The 22,954-nt window shown below is 32.2% G+C and overlaps 1 protein-coding gene across 1 annotated transcript in view; it reads right to left on the bottom strand.

Moving 5' to 3' along the window:
- The window catches only part of LOC118197185 (uncharacterized), a 186,503-nt gene that overhangs the window by 56,305 nt on the left and 107,244 nt on the right, over positions 1 to 22,954 (bottom strand). The window contains exon 2 of the mRNA XM_085814126.1: positions 21,262 to 21,442. Coding sequence (XP_085670252.1) covers positions 21,262 to 21,430 — 169 coding nt within the window. The 5' untranslated portion in view covers positions 21,431 to 21,442. The remainder of the gene's footprint in view (positions 1 to 21,261; positions 21,443 to 22,954) is intronic.

Below are 22,954 nucleotides of genomic sequence, written 5' to 3'. Positions count from 1 at the left end.
ACATTGCCAGAACGCGCTGCAGAAATTTTTATGAGAAATGTTTAACCGAACGAAAGTGGAAAAATATTCTCATAATAGATTAATCTTGGGTATATTAAAATGACTGCAATAGAAAGAGATGCGTTATTATCATCAAAGAGGAGAAAACAATCTTAAAATTAGTTCAAAGAATCTAGAGAAATGTTTTAAATGGGATTTCTGATTGTTGCTGGTTTTTCATACAACGGCAAATTAAAATCAAAAATAGTGGAAAAAATTTTAAGATCAACTCCACGTGTTATCAGAAATATATTTTATACCCAGTTTTCGAATATGAAATATCTTCTCTTTAATCACACTGTCACAGTGTAGAACTGCATCAAGACAAAGCAAGCAGCCACACGTCAAAATCCACAGTTAATTTTCTGGAAAAAAATGGAACAAAAACGGGTATCAAGGCCCTACCCTTCACTCATATCCATATTAAATCTCTGATGTATCACCCATAGATGTTTGAGCTTTTGGACGTTTAAAAAGTGGATTGTCCAAACATCACCCCACAACCCTCTTTGGACTTTGGAAAGATGTTCGAGAGGAATGGGATAAAATACCTCTTCCGACATTACAAAAATCTTTATTGTCTCAAAAATTACTTGTAGAATGATAGTGAAGAATAAGGATTATCAAACAGGCATATTTAAAACAAAGATATTAGGTAAAATGTTTCTGTAAATACGAAGAAATTCGTCTAAAACTGTGTGAACAATCTGTAATATGACATATCAGAATGAGTTAAAAGATCCAACTTTAAAGGAAGTCGTCTACAGGTCTTTCGTCAAGAAATTGGTGTCATGTGCAGCAATCCCCGGGGATACATTGCCCAACGTTGTTCAAGTAACCGAGCTCCGCTGCGCTGTCTCTGGTCGCTAATGGCCAGTATCCTAATACTTTGAGTCCTCTAAGTAACTGTACTTAAGTCCTGGAAGGTTGTATTACACCTAATATAACCTAATATATATGTAAAATAAAAAAATATGAAACTCAAAAATTACTTATTTTAATTTGGGTACTTCCCCTCTCTATTCTAAAAACAGTAATAATTTTCTCTAAACCGCGCCACTGAAAAAATAACTTGCATTATGTCATCTGTATTGCTTAGAGCTGGCCAGCTCATAGCTCGCCGCTTCGCTTTATCTTTTACTCTTTAAAAAACGTGTAAGTTATACAGAACTGTTCTTGTTTCACCCACAGTGATGTGGAAAGGAAAAAAAAATGTTTTATAAGAAATTATTAATCAAGGAATAAAATTATATGTTTTGTTATCTACAAAGGCAAATTTCTCCTTTACTACGCAATTACGTCAGCACCATCTGTAACCATAGGCTGTGATTACAATTATCTGTGTTTTCTCGCGCACATTCCTAAATCATTACATATATATAATTATACTAAGCTATGATTAAGTTGGGTCCTAACTAGCAATAAGGAATTTTCTTTCGTTAAATTCTGCGTACATTTTCCTGACGGATCTTGTATTCAGTTGTGAAATACCAGTAGTGGGAAAATAAAAATTATATTTGTTATTAAGTTGTACAATCCTTACTGTTATATAAAGTTTTTAACCCTCGTGCTCGTTATAATTCGCCTAAGCACCTAAGTGTAACGTAAAATTATATAGTAGGTGATTAAGAATAAAATAAACTTTTTGTGAACTGTATTTTCTTCAGTTACACAAACACTTTAAAATAGAAAAAATAGTGACGGAACAGCATTTTTCGATGCACACATCACTCATAAGAACTGCAGCAATAAATAATAAAAAATGGAACTCATAAATTACATACTTCACACGTTCGTTACCGTAAAAACCATAATTGAATTATGAGGCAGTAGCGCCATCTCTTGTTGCTAAGGCACACTAGAAATTTGTTTGGTAACAAAACATATTAAACAGTAGGTTTGGGTCAAAACGAGAAATAGATTTTTTTTATTATTATTACAGCAACATAAGAAGCTGCGTACGTGATATTCTCGGAAAATATTGTTTCATCAGATTGATATATAAAGCAGATTCCAGTTTGATTTCAAATCATTTTTTAGCTTAGGGCAAAACTCATAAATCACTAAGTTGTTTTACGGTGGATAGCTCTGTTATAGTCTACAAAGTTTCCTATATACAAATGATGCAAGCGGCGAGGGTCAATGAAAATGTTACAGAAGTATACAAAACTGGAGGTGTTAAAACAGCTGTTATCAAAGAAATTATGAATTTCATCCACTAATAGGAAATGAACAAAACGACGAATTAGCATGCTTACACAGAAATTTCAAGCAATGATGTAATTTATTTCACACTAGCGGAAGTACCCGATGGCAGTTAAGTTAAATTGAGAGTAATGCATGTAACAACAGAGCGAACTATACTGCTATAATCCTTCTCTAATAACGATGCAAAAAGTACGATTCATAGTCATACATTTTTCAGTCTCATGCGATATGGTACTCACATAAAAAATTTCCATAGAAAAATAAACTTATTCTCTCTCATTATATCAGCAACAATGGCTCACAGTTTTTAATGATTTTCGTCTTTCTAATCAAATGGTCGTAATGGCGCAAACTCCATCCAATATTTTAGTCGATTAAATGTGGGAATAAATTTATCATAGTTAATCAGAAATCAATAATGCGAACAAACAAACACACAAACAGGCATTCTTCGTTATATATTTAAATTTTATAAAACTTACAAATTTTTTATTAGCAAACTCTACGATTTGAAAGCTAGCAGAAGCAAAACTTTTCGAAATAAAGTATTTTTATTTCCAATGCGGGAGACTGTTGCCACTCGGAAAAATGAGTGCGAAAACTAATGTTTTCAGGGTTCTTAATTAATATCTCGGCTAATTAAAGTCGTACGAAGATGGGAATAGTCCAAATAGCTTCCCACGAATTTTTGGAATCGGGAATAATATATTCAATCTTTGGCGATGCTATTTTTATTTCATCGTAAAACTTTATTAAAAGAAATTATTTATTAACGAACTCTAGGATTTGAAAGCGATCAATCGCAGCAAATTTCGAAATAAATTAGATTTTCATCTCCAGCTTGCGAGACTGTTGCCACTCGAAAAAATGAGGGCAAAAATGATTGTTTTTCGAATTAATATCTCTGATTTTAACTATTTTTTTTTAAGTGGGCGTTTACCTTTTCCAAAACCCAGAAAAGAATTGTAGAAAGTTTGGTGACGATAGCTATAGTAGTGAATGAGTTATTAGAAGACAAACAGATTTTCTGCTTTATATATAGTTAATATTCTTAGGATTCTATCTGATTTTGTAAGAAGATAAAACAAGCGTTCCCGAAGCTAAAAGCATGATTTCATGGGAAGAATACTATAGAACCGTCGGTCACAAGACTTAACACAGACAAGCCATATAACTCTTAAACTCGCAGGTTTAAATATTGCTTTTCTGTTTCGCGTGAAACTTTTTTGCAAGTTGAAGAGAAGTTGTACATTTTGCATGTTTTACTTTTTGATTAAAATTTTGATTAATAAAATTCTGCCGGTATCAATCTTCGATTAGGTTATAAGGTATTTCCTCCCTCCTTTCGGCCTGCCTTTTTGTTGTAACAGTAGCACACTCAACGTGTATTCGAGAGATCCAGGTTCGAGTCCAGGCAACGACATTGCATATTTTTCACGCTTCCTGCTTCAAAATAACCTAATTACTCTACAAGGTAAAAACTATAATAATTTCATCTAATTTTAGTACTCGCATAGAAGATTAATATTTGTAGCATGGAAGTCTTAAGACATGGAATATTAGATTAAGTGTTGTTTAAGCTAATATCTTTAAACCCGTAACATCACAACAATAAATAATTGTCACATAGGGTCTAATAAAAAAAGATTTTATCGGGTCTGTGTCAGATAATTATTAATTAGAAAGTTATTAATTAGAACAGAAAAAATAATTGGATATTATATTGAATTTATCAGATGATGATGATGATTTCATCTTTCATATTCTTGCCATTTTAAAAGATTCACCTGTAAGGAATAAACAAAATGGATCAGAAATGCGTTCCCCGCAGCAGTAGAATGCTTCCATTATTTCAATACGCGCTTGATATGGAACACGTGCTCCACTCAGTTTATCTACGCCCACAAGGGATAAAAATGTAATACTCCTTTTTTTTTAAGATTTTAAGTGAAAAGAAAGATTTTAATCTCGTAAATTGAAATTCTTTAGACATGAGTTTGAAATCCTTTATGGCAATCTCTGAAATATTTACTTCGTTTATCCGGAGGGGGCAGCTGTTGGATCTATTTGCGATTGAAGTTGACAACAGGTATTTCCTTTTCGAACCTTTGGGAATCAGAAGTAGGCTTAGTATACATAAACTAAGTTACTAAAAAGTAAGGGATTAAATTTTATCTCAAGCCATGGATATACAGAGGCTTATAACTGCTTTGGGACATTTGTGGTTTTGAAATTATTTGCAAAAAGCATCTTCGGAATGTTGAAACTTCAATTTTTTTCCGCATGTGCTGTTGTTTACCTGTTTCGAAAACTGCTTGTTTTAAAAATGTAGGTCCAAAGCGTATCTTTAAATAAAATAATTGATTCAAAAAGCTCTGTAATCGATATTTCATACTAATCTGAATATACAAATATTTTGATGAGATTTTTTGTAAAAGTCGAAAATGGGTTTCAAAAAGGAAAAAAATAAACAATTATTTTTTCACCAGATGGCGTGAAGTGTTATGGTTTTTTTTTTTTTTTTTTTTTTTTTTTTTTTTAATTTTTTTTTAAATTTTTTTTTATGTCATTAAAACTGGCAATAAGAGTTCGGATTTCAAAAGAAGTCGTCTGTAATTCTTTTTAGATCGTAACTGTGTTTTTCGTGTTCGACATGTAAGATTTTTTTGAAATAAAAATGTGTTCTTAGAATATAAATTTCAAGTACAGATCGTTGAAGTTTTGTCTAGGCAAGCTTGGCGCTATTAGAACCTTTGGAATAAAAACAAAGGTAAGTGAAACCTCTTTTTCCTTGATTTAGAATTTTTAATTGAAAACATCAAAAAAAATTGTAATTAACTTGTAAGGTATTTCTCCCGCCTTTCTAGCGTGCCTTCGTGGTGTAGTGGTTCTGCACGCTGGGCCGGTATCCAGAGGTCCGTGGTTCGATTCCCGGCGAAGGCGATTGCTAATTTTTCATCTCTTCGGCTTTTCCAAAAATACCTAATGTCTCTACAAACTTTCTTATAGTTTTCAAAAATCATTTTTGGTACATTTTTTGAATATAAATAGAAACACATGACAAAAATTATCATTTTAGTTCAAACTGTTAGATTTTCAGCAAAACATTTCAGTAGTTTTAAATTCGAAGAGAATAAACATAGCAAGACCCTATGAAAAAATGATAGAAATTTAGTTATACAACATTTTAAAAGTAATCAAAAGGTGCATATTAGAAGCACTAGAAAAATCGTTAATGTAAAATGTTCAACTATTTTAGATTTTGCGACGCGTTCGTGGAACAGTTGAAATGACGTAAGGATCAAGTCGGCATTTCAAGCTAACACCAATAAATCGTAAATTTGGTTCCTCTGCGAAAAATCAAGCAAAACCAAAAATTATTGCAGTAAAACTTTCAGTTAAGTTAGACAAACTGTTTGAAACAAAACTTAATTGTAAAACTGGCAGACGAATAATCAGATCATTTGGATTCAAACGTCGAGCGGAGCGGGAAAAAGCTAATTCTTTGTAAACAAAGCAAAATCTTAAAAAAAAAAAAAAAAAAAAAAAAACACTTGGCGGGTGGCAAAATCCTTGGAGGGTGAAGAATAAATAATTGCAACAAATTAAAACAGGTTTAGTGTTATTGCGATTTCTAGAAGATATTTTTAATGCAATGTTTAAATACTTGGTATAATTTCCCCTTCTGCAAAACCGAATCAATTTGGGAAAAGCCATTGATTTTTTTATTTATTATTATATCAATAACCTGCATGGCAATATGATTCGCAATCACTACTTCCTTAAAATACAATAAAAACACCTGCCTCTTAAATTATTCTTTAATTTTATTCACAATTTTGATAAAAGATGAAGGAAAAAAATGAAATTAGCTTTCAAGAACAGTGTTTAATAATGCATGAGAGTACATGGAAAATGAACAACGATATTTTTAATATTTCCGATATCCACCATTGCTTAAAAGAGCGAGATAATAGCCCCACTTGACATTGCTTTTTTTCTGATCATAAAAAGTAATCGACTTTTTTCTTTCTCTCTTTATTGATTCTTTGTTAGCGTCTAGTTACAGGTCACGCGTAATTTTCCCGCCATCCCTGGTGCACAATGAAAAGTTGCTGTTTTTGTCTGTAGAAACGATTTCGACCTTGACACACAAAGCAGTTAAAGAGAACTGAGATCGAAACAATTAACGCTTCCTGTGTTTTTTGAGCACAATTAGCAACTCGTGGTTTGTTTTAAATAATAAGTAGTGATAACCTTTTTTTTTAATCGCAATATTATACACCAGTTTAGCCAAAAAAAGTGTTACTGGATGTTAAAGACAAATAGCACGTTAAAAGAATATTTGTTTTATTAATCTCATTAAATTAATAAAAGACTTTTCTAATGCCATTTATTACTATGTCACTTTACTACTACAGAATTTCTAATTCTTCTACTTGCATCAAAAACAAGTTTTTAAATAATTAATAACATTTTTCAGCCACCTACAGATTACAATCCTTTAGATAACAGCAACCACCGAATGGCAGCTATCGTGTCACATCCGGGACTCTGATGTATTTATTATGGTTCATTTATTTAACTAATTTTATGATGACATTTGTTACAGCCTGTTACTCTAGAATAGGTGGTTCAAGTTATAAGGTATATTCTTCCTCTTTCCAGCATGCCTTCCTGGTGTAACGGTTAGCACACTCGGCGCGTATTTGAGAGGTCCAGGTTCGAATCCCGGCGTTGGCGTTGCATATTTTTCAGCTTCCTGATATCGAAAATAACCTCAATTTCTCTACAGTGGCGTAATTTAAAATGACATTCAGCTACAGCGTTTTAAAGAACTAAAATATTTTCATGTTATTCTTTAACATATCTCAACATTCTGGAACTTTTCTTTAACAGGATAGAGAGTCTTAAATAGGATAAATATGATACCCAAATCGATAAACGGCCATCAACAACAATCATATTGTTAGAAAGTTTTTTCCTGGATGAGCAAAATTGTCTGGGCCGTGGCTGGTCGACTAAGGAAGGGTTTACTTTGTATTATTTTCTAGTAGGATAGCCATATTTGAAATAACATAAAGAAATAACAAAAAAAAAAAAAAAAAAACTGCCTGAGTTACACAATATTCAATAAGTATCTAACCTACAGAAAAAAAAAATCTTTTATTTGGATTTTCCAAACAACTACATGGTCTATCCTGCTTTGTTCGGATATTTGGTATTCTGTATTTTCAAAATAATGGCAAATGAAACTCATCTAGAAATTCGGGACAAATCCATGAAAGCGGAAAATGAAGTTCTATCCTGTTTACAAAAAGTTCAGAGAAGTAAAATCAGGTCTTCTTGTGGCTCAAATTTTCAACACGTTTCGTAGACTTTGACAGGGACTCTTTGCTGATATTTTGTTATTTATCCGATCTTAAGAAGTCTTTCGGATTTCGTGGGAGCAAGCCATGATGTAGAAAATCCCATTTACTACGCTTTTCTAAATCTTAAAACCGAACGAGGAGCCAGACACATTAATCCCGGATGTCGCGACCCGGCTCAGAATCGACAGCTGTGGACAGACTTTCGCCGCCTCCTGCCTAGAGAAGTGTCATCCACATCCTTCCAAATAGGCTTTAACGGAAATCGACGTGAGAGTGGGAGGGGAAGGATGTTTTCGGCACCTGGAAGAAAGAAAATTTTGACTTCATATTCCTTACTTATCAGTAAAAGATATATATGTTTCCCTCTCTTTGGATACTTAGATGGATTTATTGATTTCCGGGTTTAGAAAACTGCATGGAAAGTAGAACTCTTATATTAATTTCAGTATAACAGAAACCCATTTGTGAAAACTCAAGAGGGTACAGCCCCTTTGCATTAATGATAATTATTTAATGATAATTAATGATAATTATTGTTGGATGTTTAAAAAAATAACTGAAATAGCATATACATTAAAAACAACATATTTATAGATCTATAGTAAGCAAAAAGATATATTAATAGTTTTTTTAATTAATTTCCCGAAGATCCTGTCAAATATGTTCTTATTCATTCGGTTAGGCTAATCATGATATGATCCAGGATTAGGATGAAATCATCTCATGATTGTATGGTTAAGCTAACAGTATGTAGTGATTCATTCGGTTAGGATACTTTTCACAAAAATTTCATCAAGAGTTTCTTTTTCATGTATAACATTTTCCCCCAAAATTTTATTTTTATAATTTCTTATACTTCACTCATGGGATTTCATTGTAAATGGAATTTCGTCATCGATTTTTAAACTATTTTCTAATAAGCTATGGAGTTCGAATTTGGTACACGCACTGTTTCTGAGTCAAAATGTAGTATAGTAAAGGGAATTTTTTCAAAATTCGGTTTAGGTTTTTACCTCCTTGTACGAATTAAAGGAAGTATTGTAATTGCGAAAAATTTCAGGTAAGATATTTCAACGAAAATATCCATTTCTACCGTTCCCAGATCCATGTGGACTTTTTTTTTTTTTTTTTTTTTTTTTTTTTTTTTTGCGTGATGTTTGGATGTTTGGACAGGATAAAGAACTCTATATTCCAAAACGGATTATAAAATACATTCAAAAAGGAATTTTTTCGTATGCATGTAGCTTGTATAAGTCAAAACGATTAGCAGTACAACGCAGAGATTTTGTATATGGAAGTATAACATCTAGTTTTGCACCTCTCTTTTTATTGCAATCGGCCGCAGCAAACTTGTATATATATATATATATATATACCCACCCTGGCTCCGTGAACTGTGTTTTTTATTCTTATATGTTGGTAAATTTTGCATTTTTTGCTTTAAAAGTGATTGAATTATGTTGTTCTTATGTTCCGGTTAAGTTTTTTATGCACTTAGTTAATCTGTATGCAATAATTGTAAAATTACCAACAATGCAAATGTTTAAGCGGCTAGGCCTAACGTGGCGGCTGTTTGTTTACATTTAAAGCTCTTAGTATAGTGAATTAAGTCCGTTGGTGCAGCAACTTCAGTATCTTTTTGCCAGTGGGGCCAAAACAAAACTTTACATTTCCGTGCACCGAAATTTCTGTTTTTCTTCCCTTTGGCAGAATTTCCTATTTTATCGTAGAAATTCTAATTTTAATTGTAAAAAGAAATTAAACTGTTTTAATTGTACTTGTTGCTTAAGTTTTTCCTGTATTTTACAATTTTTAATGAAGATGTTTTGAGTTATTATGTATGCCTTGCTGCGAAGTGAGAACTGAATTGATTGAAATAGAAATATATCTGTAATGAAATTCGAGGAAATAAGTTTAGATCAAGTGCAGCAAAAAATATGTATAATTAAATAGGCTGTGCAAGGAAGTCATGTGGTGTCCAAATCAGATTTTTTTTTTTTTTTTTTTTTTTTTTTTTTTTAATGTTAAATGTTTTTTCGCACAAATCTTCGTTTATCGAACAATCTAAGCATATCGCAATTTTCCTGTTTGAAAAATCGAACACAGCGGGAAAAAACGTTACTCTGAAACTTGTATCAAAGTCGCAACTTAATTTCTGAGTTTGGGGCAAATTTTTAATATTTGCCCGATTTTTTAGACTATTTAATGCTTATGATTTTAAAATTTCAACGTCTAAAATTTTATCGGATATAAAGTTTTGAAATTTTTACAGATTAAAAAAACATTCGCTTTTAAAACAAGAATGATAAAAAAAAAAAAAAAAAAAAAAAAAAAAAAAAAAAAATATGGAACTACACTGCTGGCCACCGTAAATGCAACACCCTGAAGGAAGCATGCAAATAACATGAAATTTACAACATGCATTAGCGGAGGTGAGATATGCAAATGATTAGAATTTCAGCGCAGACCCACATCTCGCGCCCCTGTGGCGCCACTTCAAAGCGCTATTTAAAGCTTGGACTTTTCGACGATTTCAAGTTCGGCAATTGTGTTTTTATTGTGGTTTAAAAAAATAACGATCAATTATGCCTTGTAGTAAACAGCGATCATCGTTTGATCAAGTATCCGAGTTCGACAGAGGGAGGATAGTGGCCTACCGAGAGTGTGGATTATCTTTCAGGGGAATCGGTAGTTGTGTCGGACGAAACGAAACAACTGCAATGCGGATATGTGACCGTCGGATGTAGGAGGGTACGACGGACCGACGTGTTCGATCGCATCCACCTCAGTGCACCACTTCACGTGATGACAGGAACATTGTGCGGATGGCAGTGACGGATCGCTCAGTCACATCACGAACCACAGCACAGCACATTCAGTCTGTAACGCATCATCCAGTGTCTGCGCGTACCATTCGACGCCGTTTACAGCAAGACGTCCATTGCTTCGTCTGCCCTTGATGCAGAACCACAGACGTCTCCGCCGCCAGTGGTGCGATGAAAGAAGGATGTGGACGGCAGAATGGAATGAAATTGTCTTTACTGACGCGTGTAGAGAGGATGCTGAACAGCTGCGTTACGCATCGCCACACTGGTCCTGCACCGGGTATTATGGCATGGGGCGATACTGGATATCACTCCAGGACACATTGTGGCACACATTGTCCAAGGGTTCTTCGTCAATCACCAGACTGAATTGCTTCCCTGGCCGGCTCGCTCTCCGGATCTTTCGCCGATAGAAAACATGTCGTCCCTGGTTGCTTCTGAAAGCTTTCAGATTTTATATCATGCCCAAGGCGCGTTTTTTATTAACGTTTTGTGTGTTACCTTCATTTATTAAATATATTTTTTTTCGCACTTAAACCATAAAATTCAGTTCAACAGCAATATCGCACAATAATTTAAAAACATTATTTTACTATACGGATTATTAAAGAAATTAAAAAATTTCCGATACAGAGTATCGCGCGGTGGAGATAATCTCCCACCCCCCTCGTACAGTGTTGCCATTATTCGCTTTGAAATCGTTGAGTTTCTTAATTAAAAACTCATAAATGCTTTACAAAATATAAAATAGATAATAAACCAAATTCCAAATTTGGGCTTCCAGATGCCCATATTCGCAGGAGGATTACATTATTCAAAATTGGATGGCTCTGGGTACCATTGTTTTATCACAATGCGAGACATATACATACATTTATGCAGATTCTTCATTGTTTAATTTCTTTAAATATAATGCAGGGCTCTAATATTTGGTGGCAGTAATTTAAAAAATGATTGAGACCTTTTAAAGTCTTCGACGCAAAATGAATCGAGCCCAGCTGGGCTAATAAAAATTAAGCATGATAAATATGGTTACACGTATCTGTGTGTAAGGTGAAAATTGATCGGAAATTTCATCGAGTGGCAGGATTTTACGAATCCTGGCATCGCTGAGCCTGGGAAACTTAAATCCAGAGCATGATAAAAATCTGTAATAAAGTACGTTTTGATTACGACTGTAACTGAATTCTACGGATTAAACCGAACTAAAACCAGTATCTTGGTAAATCCGAACATATGACATTCGAACTTAAAAGTAGGAGAGAACTGAGGTTGTTCGACAGAAATCTAATAAGTCGTACCAACATTTAAACAAATAAATAGCACATATTCTCGCGTCCACTGTTAAAACGTTTTTAGATCGACAACAAGCGTTGCATCACGCGCCAAAATAGGCAGATAAAGAAGACCCGCTCGACGACTTACTCGCCGTTGGCACGCGACTAACGTCACTACTTGTTTTTTCCTCTTTTAGTCAGGCCGGGGGAAAAAAACGCAAGCACCTCCCCTCCCCAGTCTCGAAGAATGCATTCAAAGCTATTCGATGATATTTATCTTATTTTTTTTTTTTTTTTTTTTTTTTTTTTTTACGACTGTCGCATTAAAATTTCCATTCAAAACTAAAGGAAAATAGTAAAAAGTTAGAAAAATGACCAAGCAAATTTCAATTTGTATTTTGAGCTATCATCGATTTAAAAGTTCCGCATTGTCATACCAATTGAAACAAGTGGATTCTGACGACAAAAGTCAGGGCGAGGTGTATAGTTGTTTTTATTTTTTTGTCGCTGTTAAACATGCACAGCTTTTGTTGAGAGCGTGACACGCAATAAAGTCATTACAGCTTTTGTTTGACAGCAGTGATTCTGTATGGATTTTCAGAATGCCACAAACTCTTTTAGTGACCGCCACAGGTTAGGATATCAAGTCTTAATCTTCCTGATTCATCCAGCTCTCCTTTAACAACAATGGGAATGAAATGAATAGGGAAGTGTAAAATGATGGGTTTCTTTCATCATTCTGCCCACTTTTCGTAAAGAAAATCTAAATAAAAATTTGAGACTTGTCATAATCTGATAAATGGGAAGTATATTTCGTTTATGTTGTTCCAAGTTCATTATTTCTGTTTTTGACAGTTTTCCGTTAGTATTTATTATAGTACCAACCTATATATAAAGAATGTTAGAATTATCTAAATATGTTTTAGAATACTATATGTTTGTGTCAGCGCGCATAATAGTACAATAATGCAGTATAATAATACAATAATAATGTATATTATTATAATTATTATTATTATAATTATTATTATTACATTATTTTAAGCGTATTCTGCTTATTGATAAATCTTGCGTGGTAGATTTTTTCCAGTTCCCTACCTTTTTTTACGTGGGCTTTTCTATTCATTTGTAACTGAAACGTATTTAACAGCATAAGCGCATATGATCACATAGACAACGAATGTATGAAGCATGTATTCCTTGTATAACGCTTAGTTTAAATAATCGGTACTCTTCTGTTAATGGGACCGGATTCAGAAACGTATGTGTGCATAGCTGTATGTATGGATGTATGTGTTCATTAATACACGTAAATGTATACTTATATATACACGCACATATACGCACATACAATCATATACACATACATTTCTGAATCTGCTACCGATAACAAAAGAGCACCTTTAACTCTTTTACTTTATTGTTAAAATTTTAATTTTTTTTTTTTAATTTTTTTTGTAGCCTATACATTATATTTTCGCTAAAGAAGAACAACATCTCTTCTTTTAAGTGAACAAGCGAGATTTGTAAGTACGAGTACAAACGTATACCTTGCACACACACACACACCATATGGGACAGTTCTACTGGGCCAATTATCGAAATTTAACTTGCGTTTTCCATGTCTCGAAAGCACGACTTAGGATATATATTAGATTTGTATATAGCATTATTCTAACATAGGTATTTTGACACAAAATCGGGGATTTTTTAATATAACATACCAATTTTTTGCATATTTCAATTTTAAGACTCTAATTATGCCTAGATATTAAATTTTGTAATTTTTGGTGAGAAATTTAAAAAATTACCTTGGTGCATTTTTTTAGTTTGCGCCAAGAATAATTCACTTGGCGAACTTCTTAATTTATTGCAACCTATTTTCTTTTCCTTTTTTTCATTGTACAGGAGCGGAAAAATAGTCATCGTTAATACTTTCAAACAAAGGAGGTTAGAATAGAACTGTCCATTTTTTTTTTTATGTGTAAAGTGTACATTACAAACGTACACTGCATACTGCTGAAAATATATGATATGATACTAAATGCATAAGCACACAGCCAAACCAATGCCATAGAATAAAAGAGAATGTTCAGTTTATGGTTAAACAGGCTTTTTGCTTAAAAAGAGAAGGCTTCAATAGTATTCCCGACAGCTAAATTCATTCCGCTCGCTAAACTGAATTGGGCTTTCTTCGATATCAACTTTTCTATGTTACTAAAACGACCAATTCTTGTAAAATATGATCAGCAGCGTCTACACAACAGCTGTTATCGCTGAATGTATCAATATTCGAATCGGAATTCTGAAGATATAATTTTGTTTATGTTTGTTTTTGTTAAATTAGCTTTCTGAAAAATTTCCACTGTTCCTCATCGCTGCTATTCGAATTTTTGTAAACCTCGCAACGGATTTCCTTTTCACTACTATATGAGTCACTTAAAAATTACGCTTTCACTTCTCTTTTAGGCATTGCAAAAATTTAGGGCAACAATTTTAACAAAAAAAAAAAAAAATATTTTACTACAGAAAAAATATTTGTAAAAGAAGAAATAATTTTCGAATTTCATACCCTTTCTTAGATACTTTGTTCTTGAGGAAAGATTTTAAACTGAACGCAATGTCCCCCAATGTTTCGTTCTTGACATTCTAAACTCTTAAAATCGGAAACAATTGTCGCATAGTATAGCAGCGTTCGTGATCTAAAGGAGATTTTCTTACAAACTCGTAAACAAAGAAGTATCAATGGATATATTTTACTTTTGGGTATTTATAATATCGCATATAAATAGCGTTATGCTATATGTAAGACTATAATGTACTATAAGAACATTTTTCCATATTTTACCTATAAATCCTCATTTGTATGTCATAGTTTACAATTGCCTGTGTTCCATTTCGTACTTCCGAGAGGTGCGGAATCCAAGTTAAGTTTCTATCAAGAATGAACCCCAGAAATTTTAATGTACCATTACTTCGAACAGGGACATTCTTCCATCGTAATCTTAGTGGACATTTTACCAGTTCTGAACCCTCAGGAAATATTATCAGTTTTATTTTAGTGCTATTAAAACTATGTTTATCTTTATCACTCCATTTTTTCTGAATTCTCTAACGCTTTCTTTTCTTTTCTTTCTAACTCTCTACGTCTTCTACTGCCAACAATGACGATGAACTCATCGTCATATGCTTGAAGAGTGACGTCATTTCCTAAGTCTAATGCAGTATTAACCACAATGTACCACAAAATTGGACTTAAATTAGGTCTTCGAGGTGCGCCCTTGTGATAATTTTTGAAAACATTTACGCCATCTCTTTTATAGATGACTTATAGACCACAAGAATTATTATAAGAATAACCGTTATACTATAAGAATCACAAGACAGCCATTAATTTATCATTGATGCATTTTAGAAAGATTAAATATAAATATTTTATTATTTTTAGAGTAGAAAAAAAGAAGTGATCAAAGTAACAGCAAACACTTATAGGCTTGTATATTAGGCTTGTAAGCCAAAATTTTAACTTACTCCCACATTCACATACATTCCCGTAAATCTAGTTAAGTATAAGAAGGAGAATTATCCATGTGTATAAAATACAGGTTATATAAATATCCTTCCTTCAAAAAATTAATATTATGTATTCTAAATTCATTTAAAAAAACTCATTTAAAATATTAATACAAATAAATAATTCTCAACAAAGCTCACTCTTAAATTTGAATTCTAACTTCCTAAACCTTACTTTTAGAATAGCAACCCCGTATCTTAGAGTTATCTGGGCATTTTTATTCTGAAATATTTATAGTTCATATATCAGTTGCGACATTCCAACTGATATGCAACTTAACTAACCCAGCTTCTTTTCTTCTTCAACTTTTTTCGTCTGCGCAACAGTTCATTTTTTTTTTCACAGTTTATTTCCTTTACATTTTTTTATTTTAGTACTACGTATTTAATAAATGTTCGAACGTTTTAATACTCTAACTGTAAGTAAGTAAGTTACTCTAACTGTAAGTAAGTTAAGGTCTAATTACTCTAACCTATAGAAATTTTGTAACTGAGATACTGAATTGATATACTGGAGAAAGCGTGTTTTTGTTATATTAAATTAAAATGTACACTGCGCCAAAAAAAAAAAAAAAAAAAAAAAAAAAAAAAAAGAAAAGAAAAGGTACAGTTTTTATTTATATCTTCCGTTCTACTAGGCCGTTTGACGAAATTCAACTTGCGTTTTTCATGTTTCGAAAGCGTTTCTTAGGATATGCATTAAATTTATATATACCATTGTTTTAATATAATTATTTTGACACGAAATCGGAATGTTGATTTAGAATTGACATGCCAATTTTTTTAATATTTCAATTCTACGGTTCAAATTATGCCAAATTGCCAAGTTTTCTAAGAATCGCACGAACAGTTTTTAAAAAATTAGCTGTCAAAATCTTAGCTCTTCAATGTCAATTGAATTTGATATATATTGATTAATATGTCTTTTTTATTAAACTTACTTGATTCCTTAATTCGAAATTTAGGCGTAATCCAAATATAATTTGCACATATTTTATTATTTATTTTAAAAGTTTGTATTTTTAAATATATTTTATAAATCTTTCGAAATTTTTTTTTATTATAACCTGTAAAATTTTTAACATCTCCTTAAAGTAGATGTATTTCTACATAAATTTACATTTTGGCGCGTTTTCAAATTTGGTGTATTTAATATAAGGGATAATAACGAAAATGTGGTTTACGCACTTTGTTAAAATTATTTGAAAGAATGAACGATGATCCTTTTTTTTCCTCTCGTGCATCAATAAAGAGAAGGAAAGTAAGTAGGTTACTACAAATTAAGAATTCCGCCAAGTGAATTATTCTTGGCGCAAACTGAAAAAAATATGCCAACAAAAGTTTTGAATTTCTTCGTAAATTTCGCACGAAATTTTACAAAATTTGATATCTAGGCATAATTTGAGTCGTAGAATCGAAATATGGAAAAAAATTGATATTTTATTTCAGAAAAAGTCCGATTTTGTGTCAAAATACCTATATCAGACTAATGATATATATAATTCTAATATGTATATATTACAATTATATATAGCATTATCTTAAGTCGCGCTTTCGAGACATGAAAAACGCAATTTGAATTTTGTCAATCGGCCCAGTAGAACGAAAGATACCGAACTGTCCCAATTTTTTTCCCCAGTGTACTTGACGTCTCATGAAGCAGTCCAGAACATGAGTTGATAAGTGATTGATTTGCATATAATAAAATAGCCCTCAAACTTTCTTCTAAATTTCTAACTATCATATCTAAGAAATTAGGTACACCTTGCACAAAAAATGGGACAGTTCTATATCTCTACTGGACCGATTGTCGAAATTCAACTTGGCGTTTTCCCTGTCTCGAAACGCGAATCAAAAAATATATTAGATTTATATATAGCAGTTTATCTAACATAGGTATTTCCCCCAAAAAACGGACTTTTTCTGAAATAGTATGCCATTTTTCCCCCCGAATTTCGATTCTACCACTCAAATTATGCCTATATATTAAGTTTTGTAATTTTTGGTGAGAAATTTATGGGAAAATTTAAAAATTTATTTTGGCACATTTTTTCATTTTGCGCCAAGAATAATTCACTTGGAGAACTTCTTAATTTATGGCAGCCTTTCTCCATTTCACGATAATTTGGCGAAAGTGTAAATTTACTCTTACAAACATCCAACAAAGGAAAACAAAAAAAAAAAAAAAAAAAAAAAAAAAAAAGGTAATCAAAAGAACTATATCAAATTAGTTAAAAATCTGATTGATATTCTTTATAATTAAATATAGCCTTTCATGTAAAATTAATAAATATTATGCATCATTAATAAAATTGAGGAAAATTCTCTATATAATTAATTTCTGTACAAATTTATTTAAAAATTGGAGATAATATAGCTGTGGCAATTCACTCGAGATTGTAACAAAATCAGTAAAACACATTTGGCGTTCTTATCACTTATAACGAATATGCCAAACTTCAAAACGGCCCAAAATATAAATTCCCTTATATCTTAGAAAATTTTGAATAAAAAACTCTAATTTTTGGCAGGAATGCTTAGAAATACATCTACTTTAAGATTATGGCAAAAAGTTTTATGTTATAGTTGAAATTCTTTTTCGAAAATTTATAAAAGTTATTCAAAAATACAAATTTTAAAAATTAAATCATAAAAAATGGGCGAATTTTATTTGGAATGAACCTAAATTTCGAAATGAGAAAGGAAGAATCAAATAAGTTTAATAAAAAAAGAGATATTAATAAGTATATACCAAATTCAATTAATATGAAGGAGCTAAAATTTTGAGGCCTAATTTTCTAAAAACTACTCTTGCGATTTTTACAAAACTTGGCAATTTGGCATAATTTGAGTCGTAGAATCGAAATATGGAAAAAAAAATTGGTATGTTTTTTCAGAAAAAGTCAGCTTTTGTGTCAAAATACCTATGTTGGATCAATATTATGTATAAATCTAATATATATCCTAACATGGAAAACGCAAGTTAAATTTTCATAAACACAAAGGGTTCGTTCTTGATCCCAATTGTGCCTTTTACATAGATTGATAATGCAGAGATTGACGTATCGACAGTATAGGAAGCGAGAGAAAGAATAAAACGTGTCTAAAATGAACACCCGGTTCAAACTAATTTTGGTTTAGTTCAGTTTTATTTCCTTTTGGTTAATTTTACGTGTCAGTTTTCTAATTTGAAATTATTATTGGCTGAAACATTACGCAAATTCCTGTCTCATTGACATGGCAGCAATTCATATTGAAATGATGCAGTAGAGAAAGATTTATTATAAGTAATTATTGTTTTTAGAAGGGAAATTAGTCATTTTAAAATGGGAAGTTAACTGACTACTGCAAAAGTAAAATTAAAAGTTTGTTTTATATATTTTTTATTTTACACATATATGAGGTGGCTGCGGGAAAGCATGAAACGAAACTGAAATGGGTAATGAGGTGTCTGGGGGAAAACAGGAAACAAACTGTGCTAAGTGGCTTATAAAATAAAAGATATTTTTAAACCTCCAACGAAAGCAAAATCTCTGAAATTGGAAATTAATTTTCACTGTATATGAGTGGACCATTTCTGTGGCAAATTAAGCAGAAAAAGCTTAACGGAGCGCTATATTAATGCAAACAAGATAAATGTGTAAAGTTTAAGATAATTAATGAATTAATTAATAAATCACTAGATAAAATGCCGATTGATACAGAGAATCCAAGTTCTTATTTCCAATGTAAAATTTTAAAAACACTTTAATGAGCATATAGAAAAGCTATTAAAATATACACATATGAAAATTTTATATATATTAGGTCCTCCCTAAAAATATATTAGATCATCCCTGAAAATCTTGTATTATTGATTAATAGCAGTTCGCTATTTATTTTATTTTGTACATTTGCCTAACCAGGCCAGTTTGTATAGTTTTTTTTTATACCATTAGTGTGTTTTTCATTTACTTTTAGAAGCGGACGCGTTGGGAAACGAAAAAGAAAAATTGAGGCTAAAGTATTTTTATCTAGGTTATTTTATCAGTTAAATATTCAAAAAGTTTTGTGAACAGTCTTGATTTTCTGTTTTGACAAAACGCGATATGAAATTAGCTGGTTTCGAAAACCATTATGCATTTTTCCTGAAGAGTCAATAATGAGATTCAAATTGGGCTAATTTACCATTTACCGCTTTTTTTGTATTTTTTTATTTCGGCTTATGTGTTATATAACTATTGTATTTCTGTTCAAATGTTTAAAACTTATCTTAACTTTAATCAACATATTACTTCCAATTTGATTTGAGTTTTAAATACGCTTATTATTGTAAGTATTCTAGTGATAATTTCGTTTATTTTGTATTTACACTTTTCATTGCACTTTATTTTAACTTGTGTTAAAAATTTTCACTGGAACCACAGTACCACAACGACCTTTAAGCAAAAGCATGAAGAATTTTCTTCTTACCTTGTTTTCTAATTTTTGCAGCTCAATGCGCAAAATTCTTGACCACAAAGATCTTTTTTAGTTTGTTCCCCTTTCTTAAATTATATATATCCCGTATAACTCAAAAACGAGTCACCTCAGGGCGTTATAATTTAGTATATAGGGCTATTATAACATGTAGTTGGGCACTTCAATGTTTGGTTGCGACTAGCAGCACCAAAAGTATATAAATACCCACTCTGTTACTCGATTCTGTGAGCTCAGTTTTTTTTTATTCTTACATATTGGTAAATTGTGTATTTTTTGCTTTAAAAATGATTGAATTATGTTGTTCTTACTTTTCCGGCTAACATTTTTATGCCTTTAGTTAATCTGAATGTAATAATTGTAAAATTATGAACAATTTAAAAGTTTGTGAAGTGTGGCTCAGACTAATTTTTTTTTTTTTTTTTTTTCTGTAGCTGCCATATTTCTTTACATTTGAGACTTAGCAGAATATTGAATTAAGTCTGCTTCTGCACATTCAGTGTCTTTTTGCCGAGCGGGACCAAAGGTAAACTTTAAGTTTTGTGCAGCAAAAAGACCAGCTTCTTGCCCGCCGGCCGAATAGCTTGTTTTTAAGTAGAAACTTTAATTGTAAATTCTTTTAAAGTTGTTTTAACTGTATGTGATGTTTCATGTTTTTCCATATTTTTCATTTTTTAATGAAGTTATTTTGAGGTTTTATGCATTTTTGCCTTGCCGCGAAGTGAAAACTGAATGAATTGAATGAGAAATCTATCTCTAATGAAATTCGAGGAAATAAGTTTCAGTGAAATGCTGCAAAAATGCGTATAATTTTATATTCCGTATAAGGAAGTCATGCGTTCTCCGCATCAGTTTTCCTTACAGCGTACCTTCGAGGTGTAATTGGAGGGCACGTCCGGCTAGCGTCAGAGATCTAAAGTTCGAATCGTGGAGAGGGCACTGCGCATTTTTCACGTCTCCTGCTCCGATGCAAAATCACTTATGATCTGTACATGTTATCTGTTAATTACATTAGTTTTCTACGTTTAAGGAACAAGTTAATGTACCTTACCTTGGTCCATTAGAAAGTATTTTTATTTTATTGGAAAAACCTTCGGTCTGACACCAAGGACTGGTTTTCCGTTTTCCTAGCAAAGCTTTTTAATTTTTTAACTTTTGACCTTAAATTTAATGTTCCACTAAGAGACTGTAGAGTATAGTCCTATATGATATAAATCCTGAGTGATACTAATGCATAAAATCTTTAGAACAAAGAGATTTACATTTTATCACATACTATTCGTGGTTTCTGTAAAACGAATTTGTTTTTAGTTAATACTGTTTGCGTGATGAGTAGTCAAAGTTGCGTGACGGGATTTTCCGAAACGCTAATGCATCACTCTAAAAGCTTTCGACAGCAGAGAGAAATAATCTGGAAATTCAGGTAATCGCACCCGCATGCTGCACACAATATTTCTCCAACCGAGAAACTGAAAGGAATTTTAAAAATGGAACCATTTGACAAATTACCTCCTTTCTCCATGGTATCGAGAAGTTCTCCTTCGTCGAACCATCGATGTCTTTGCAGTGCTTTCGTAAGAGATCGCTTTTGTACAGAGTATGATGCGCGGACGGTGGTGGCGGGGGTGATGAAGGAGAAGATGGCCTTCCTGGGCTTACTTGCCGCGTCTTCGCCCATGCTTCAGACTCACTACAAAAGAAGAAAGCAATTAGACAGCTTATAGCGAAGTTTAAGCAGAATATCAACGACATCAATTATATCACATCTTAATTCGGATAATTTTTATTAAAAGTCACTCAATGTGCTGACAATCAGGCTGATTAATTAATTATGGCAAAATGTTCGGAATTATCTATTTAAGCATGCACATTATTTTATGTCTTCGTGAAGCATTCTCTAAGAGGACTTTATCTTTTCAATTTGAACATACGTTACACAGTGGAAGAACCGCTAAAACACCATGTTGTCAATCAGCAATGGATGGACTCTGGAGGTAAAAAACGCATTAACTCACGCTTGCAATTGGCACTAACCGTTTCAGCCTTCTCCATAAAGCATATGCATTATCACGCTGTGACGTATTTGTTGGTAATCATACTGCTTAAAAGCTGAGAATAGAACTTAGTCTGCATTGATCGTGAAATTTATTACACACTAACGGAAATAGCCGATACCAGTTACGTTAGATCGAGAGTAATGTATCTAACAACAGAGCGAACGACACCGCCGTAATCTTCTCTAATAACGATGCAAAAAATACGATTCATAGTCACATATTTTTCGCTCTTATGCGATATGGAACCCACATAAAGAATTTCCATAGAAAAATCAACTCATTCTCTCTCGTTATATCAGCAATGATTTTCGTCTTTATGATCAAATAGTCGAAAACGCTCAAGTTCCATCCAATATTTCACCTATATTCAATTTTAGTCGATCAAACGTGGTAAAAAATGGATTATAATTGATCAGAAATAATAAAGCGAACAAACAAACACACAAACAGACATTCTTTATACATAGAGATTTTGTAAAACTTACAAATTTTTGATTAGCAAACCTACGATTTGAAAGCGAGCAGTAGCAACACGTTTCGAAAAAAAAAAAAAAAAAAAAAAAGCATTTTCATATCCAACGCGAGAGAATGTTGTCACTCGGAAAAATGTATGTGAAAATGAGTGTTTTCATAGTTTTTAATTAATATCTAGGCTGATCAAAGTCGTACGAAGATGGAAGCAGGCGAAATGGTTTCCCAAGAATTTTTGGAACCGGAAATAATGTATTTAATGTTTGACAATGCTATTTTTATTTCTTTGTAAAACTTATAAATTTTTTGTTAACAAACTCTAGTATTTGAAAGCGAGCAGTGGCAACAACTTTCGAAATAAAAAGATTTTTATCTCCAGCGTGCGAGACTGTTGCCAGTCGGAAAAATGAGGGCGAAAATTAGCGTTTATCAGAGTTCTTAATTAATATCTTTAAATCCAGTTTCTTTTTTTCAAAAAAGTGGATATCGACCTTTCTCAGGCCCAGAAATCAGTTGTAGAAAGTTTGGTGACAATAGCTACAATAGTGACTGAGTGTATCGCGAAAAAACAAAAGCACAAACATTCTTCTTCACACATATATAGATTAATAGTATATTATAATGCACACTGCTTTATTTTACCTATGAAATAATATTTGTGTAATAATATCGAA

Source organism: Stegodyphus dumicola, chromosome 3, assembly GCF_044657685.1.
Source record: "Stegodyphus dumicola isolate Sdum_Otavi_A_Nest chromosome 3, ASM4465768v1".
Classification (NCBI taxonomy): domain Eukaryota; kingdom Metazoa; phylum Arthropoda; class Arachnida; order Araneae; family Eresidae; genus Stegodyphus; species Stegodyphus dumicola.
The sequence above is the reverse complement of the archived record's forward strand: the minus strand, read 5'-3'. Positions and strand labels throughout refer to the sequence as shown.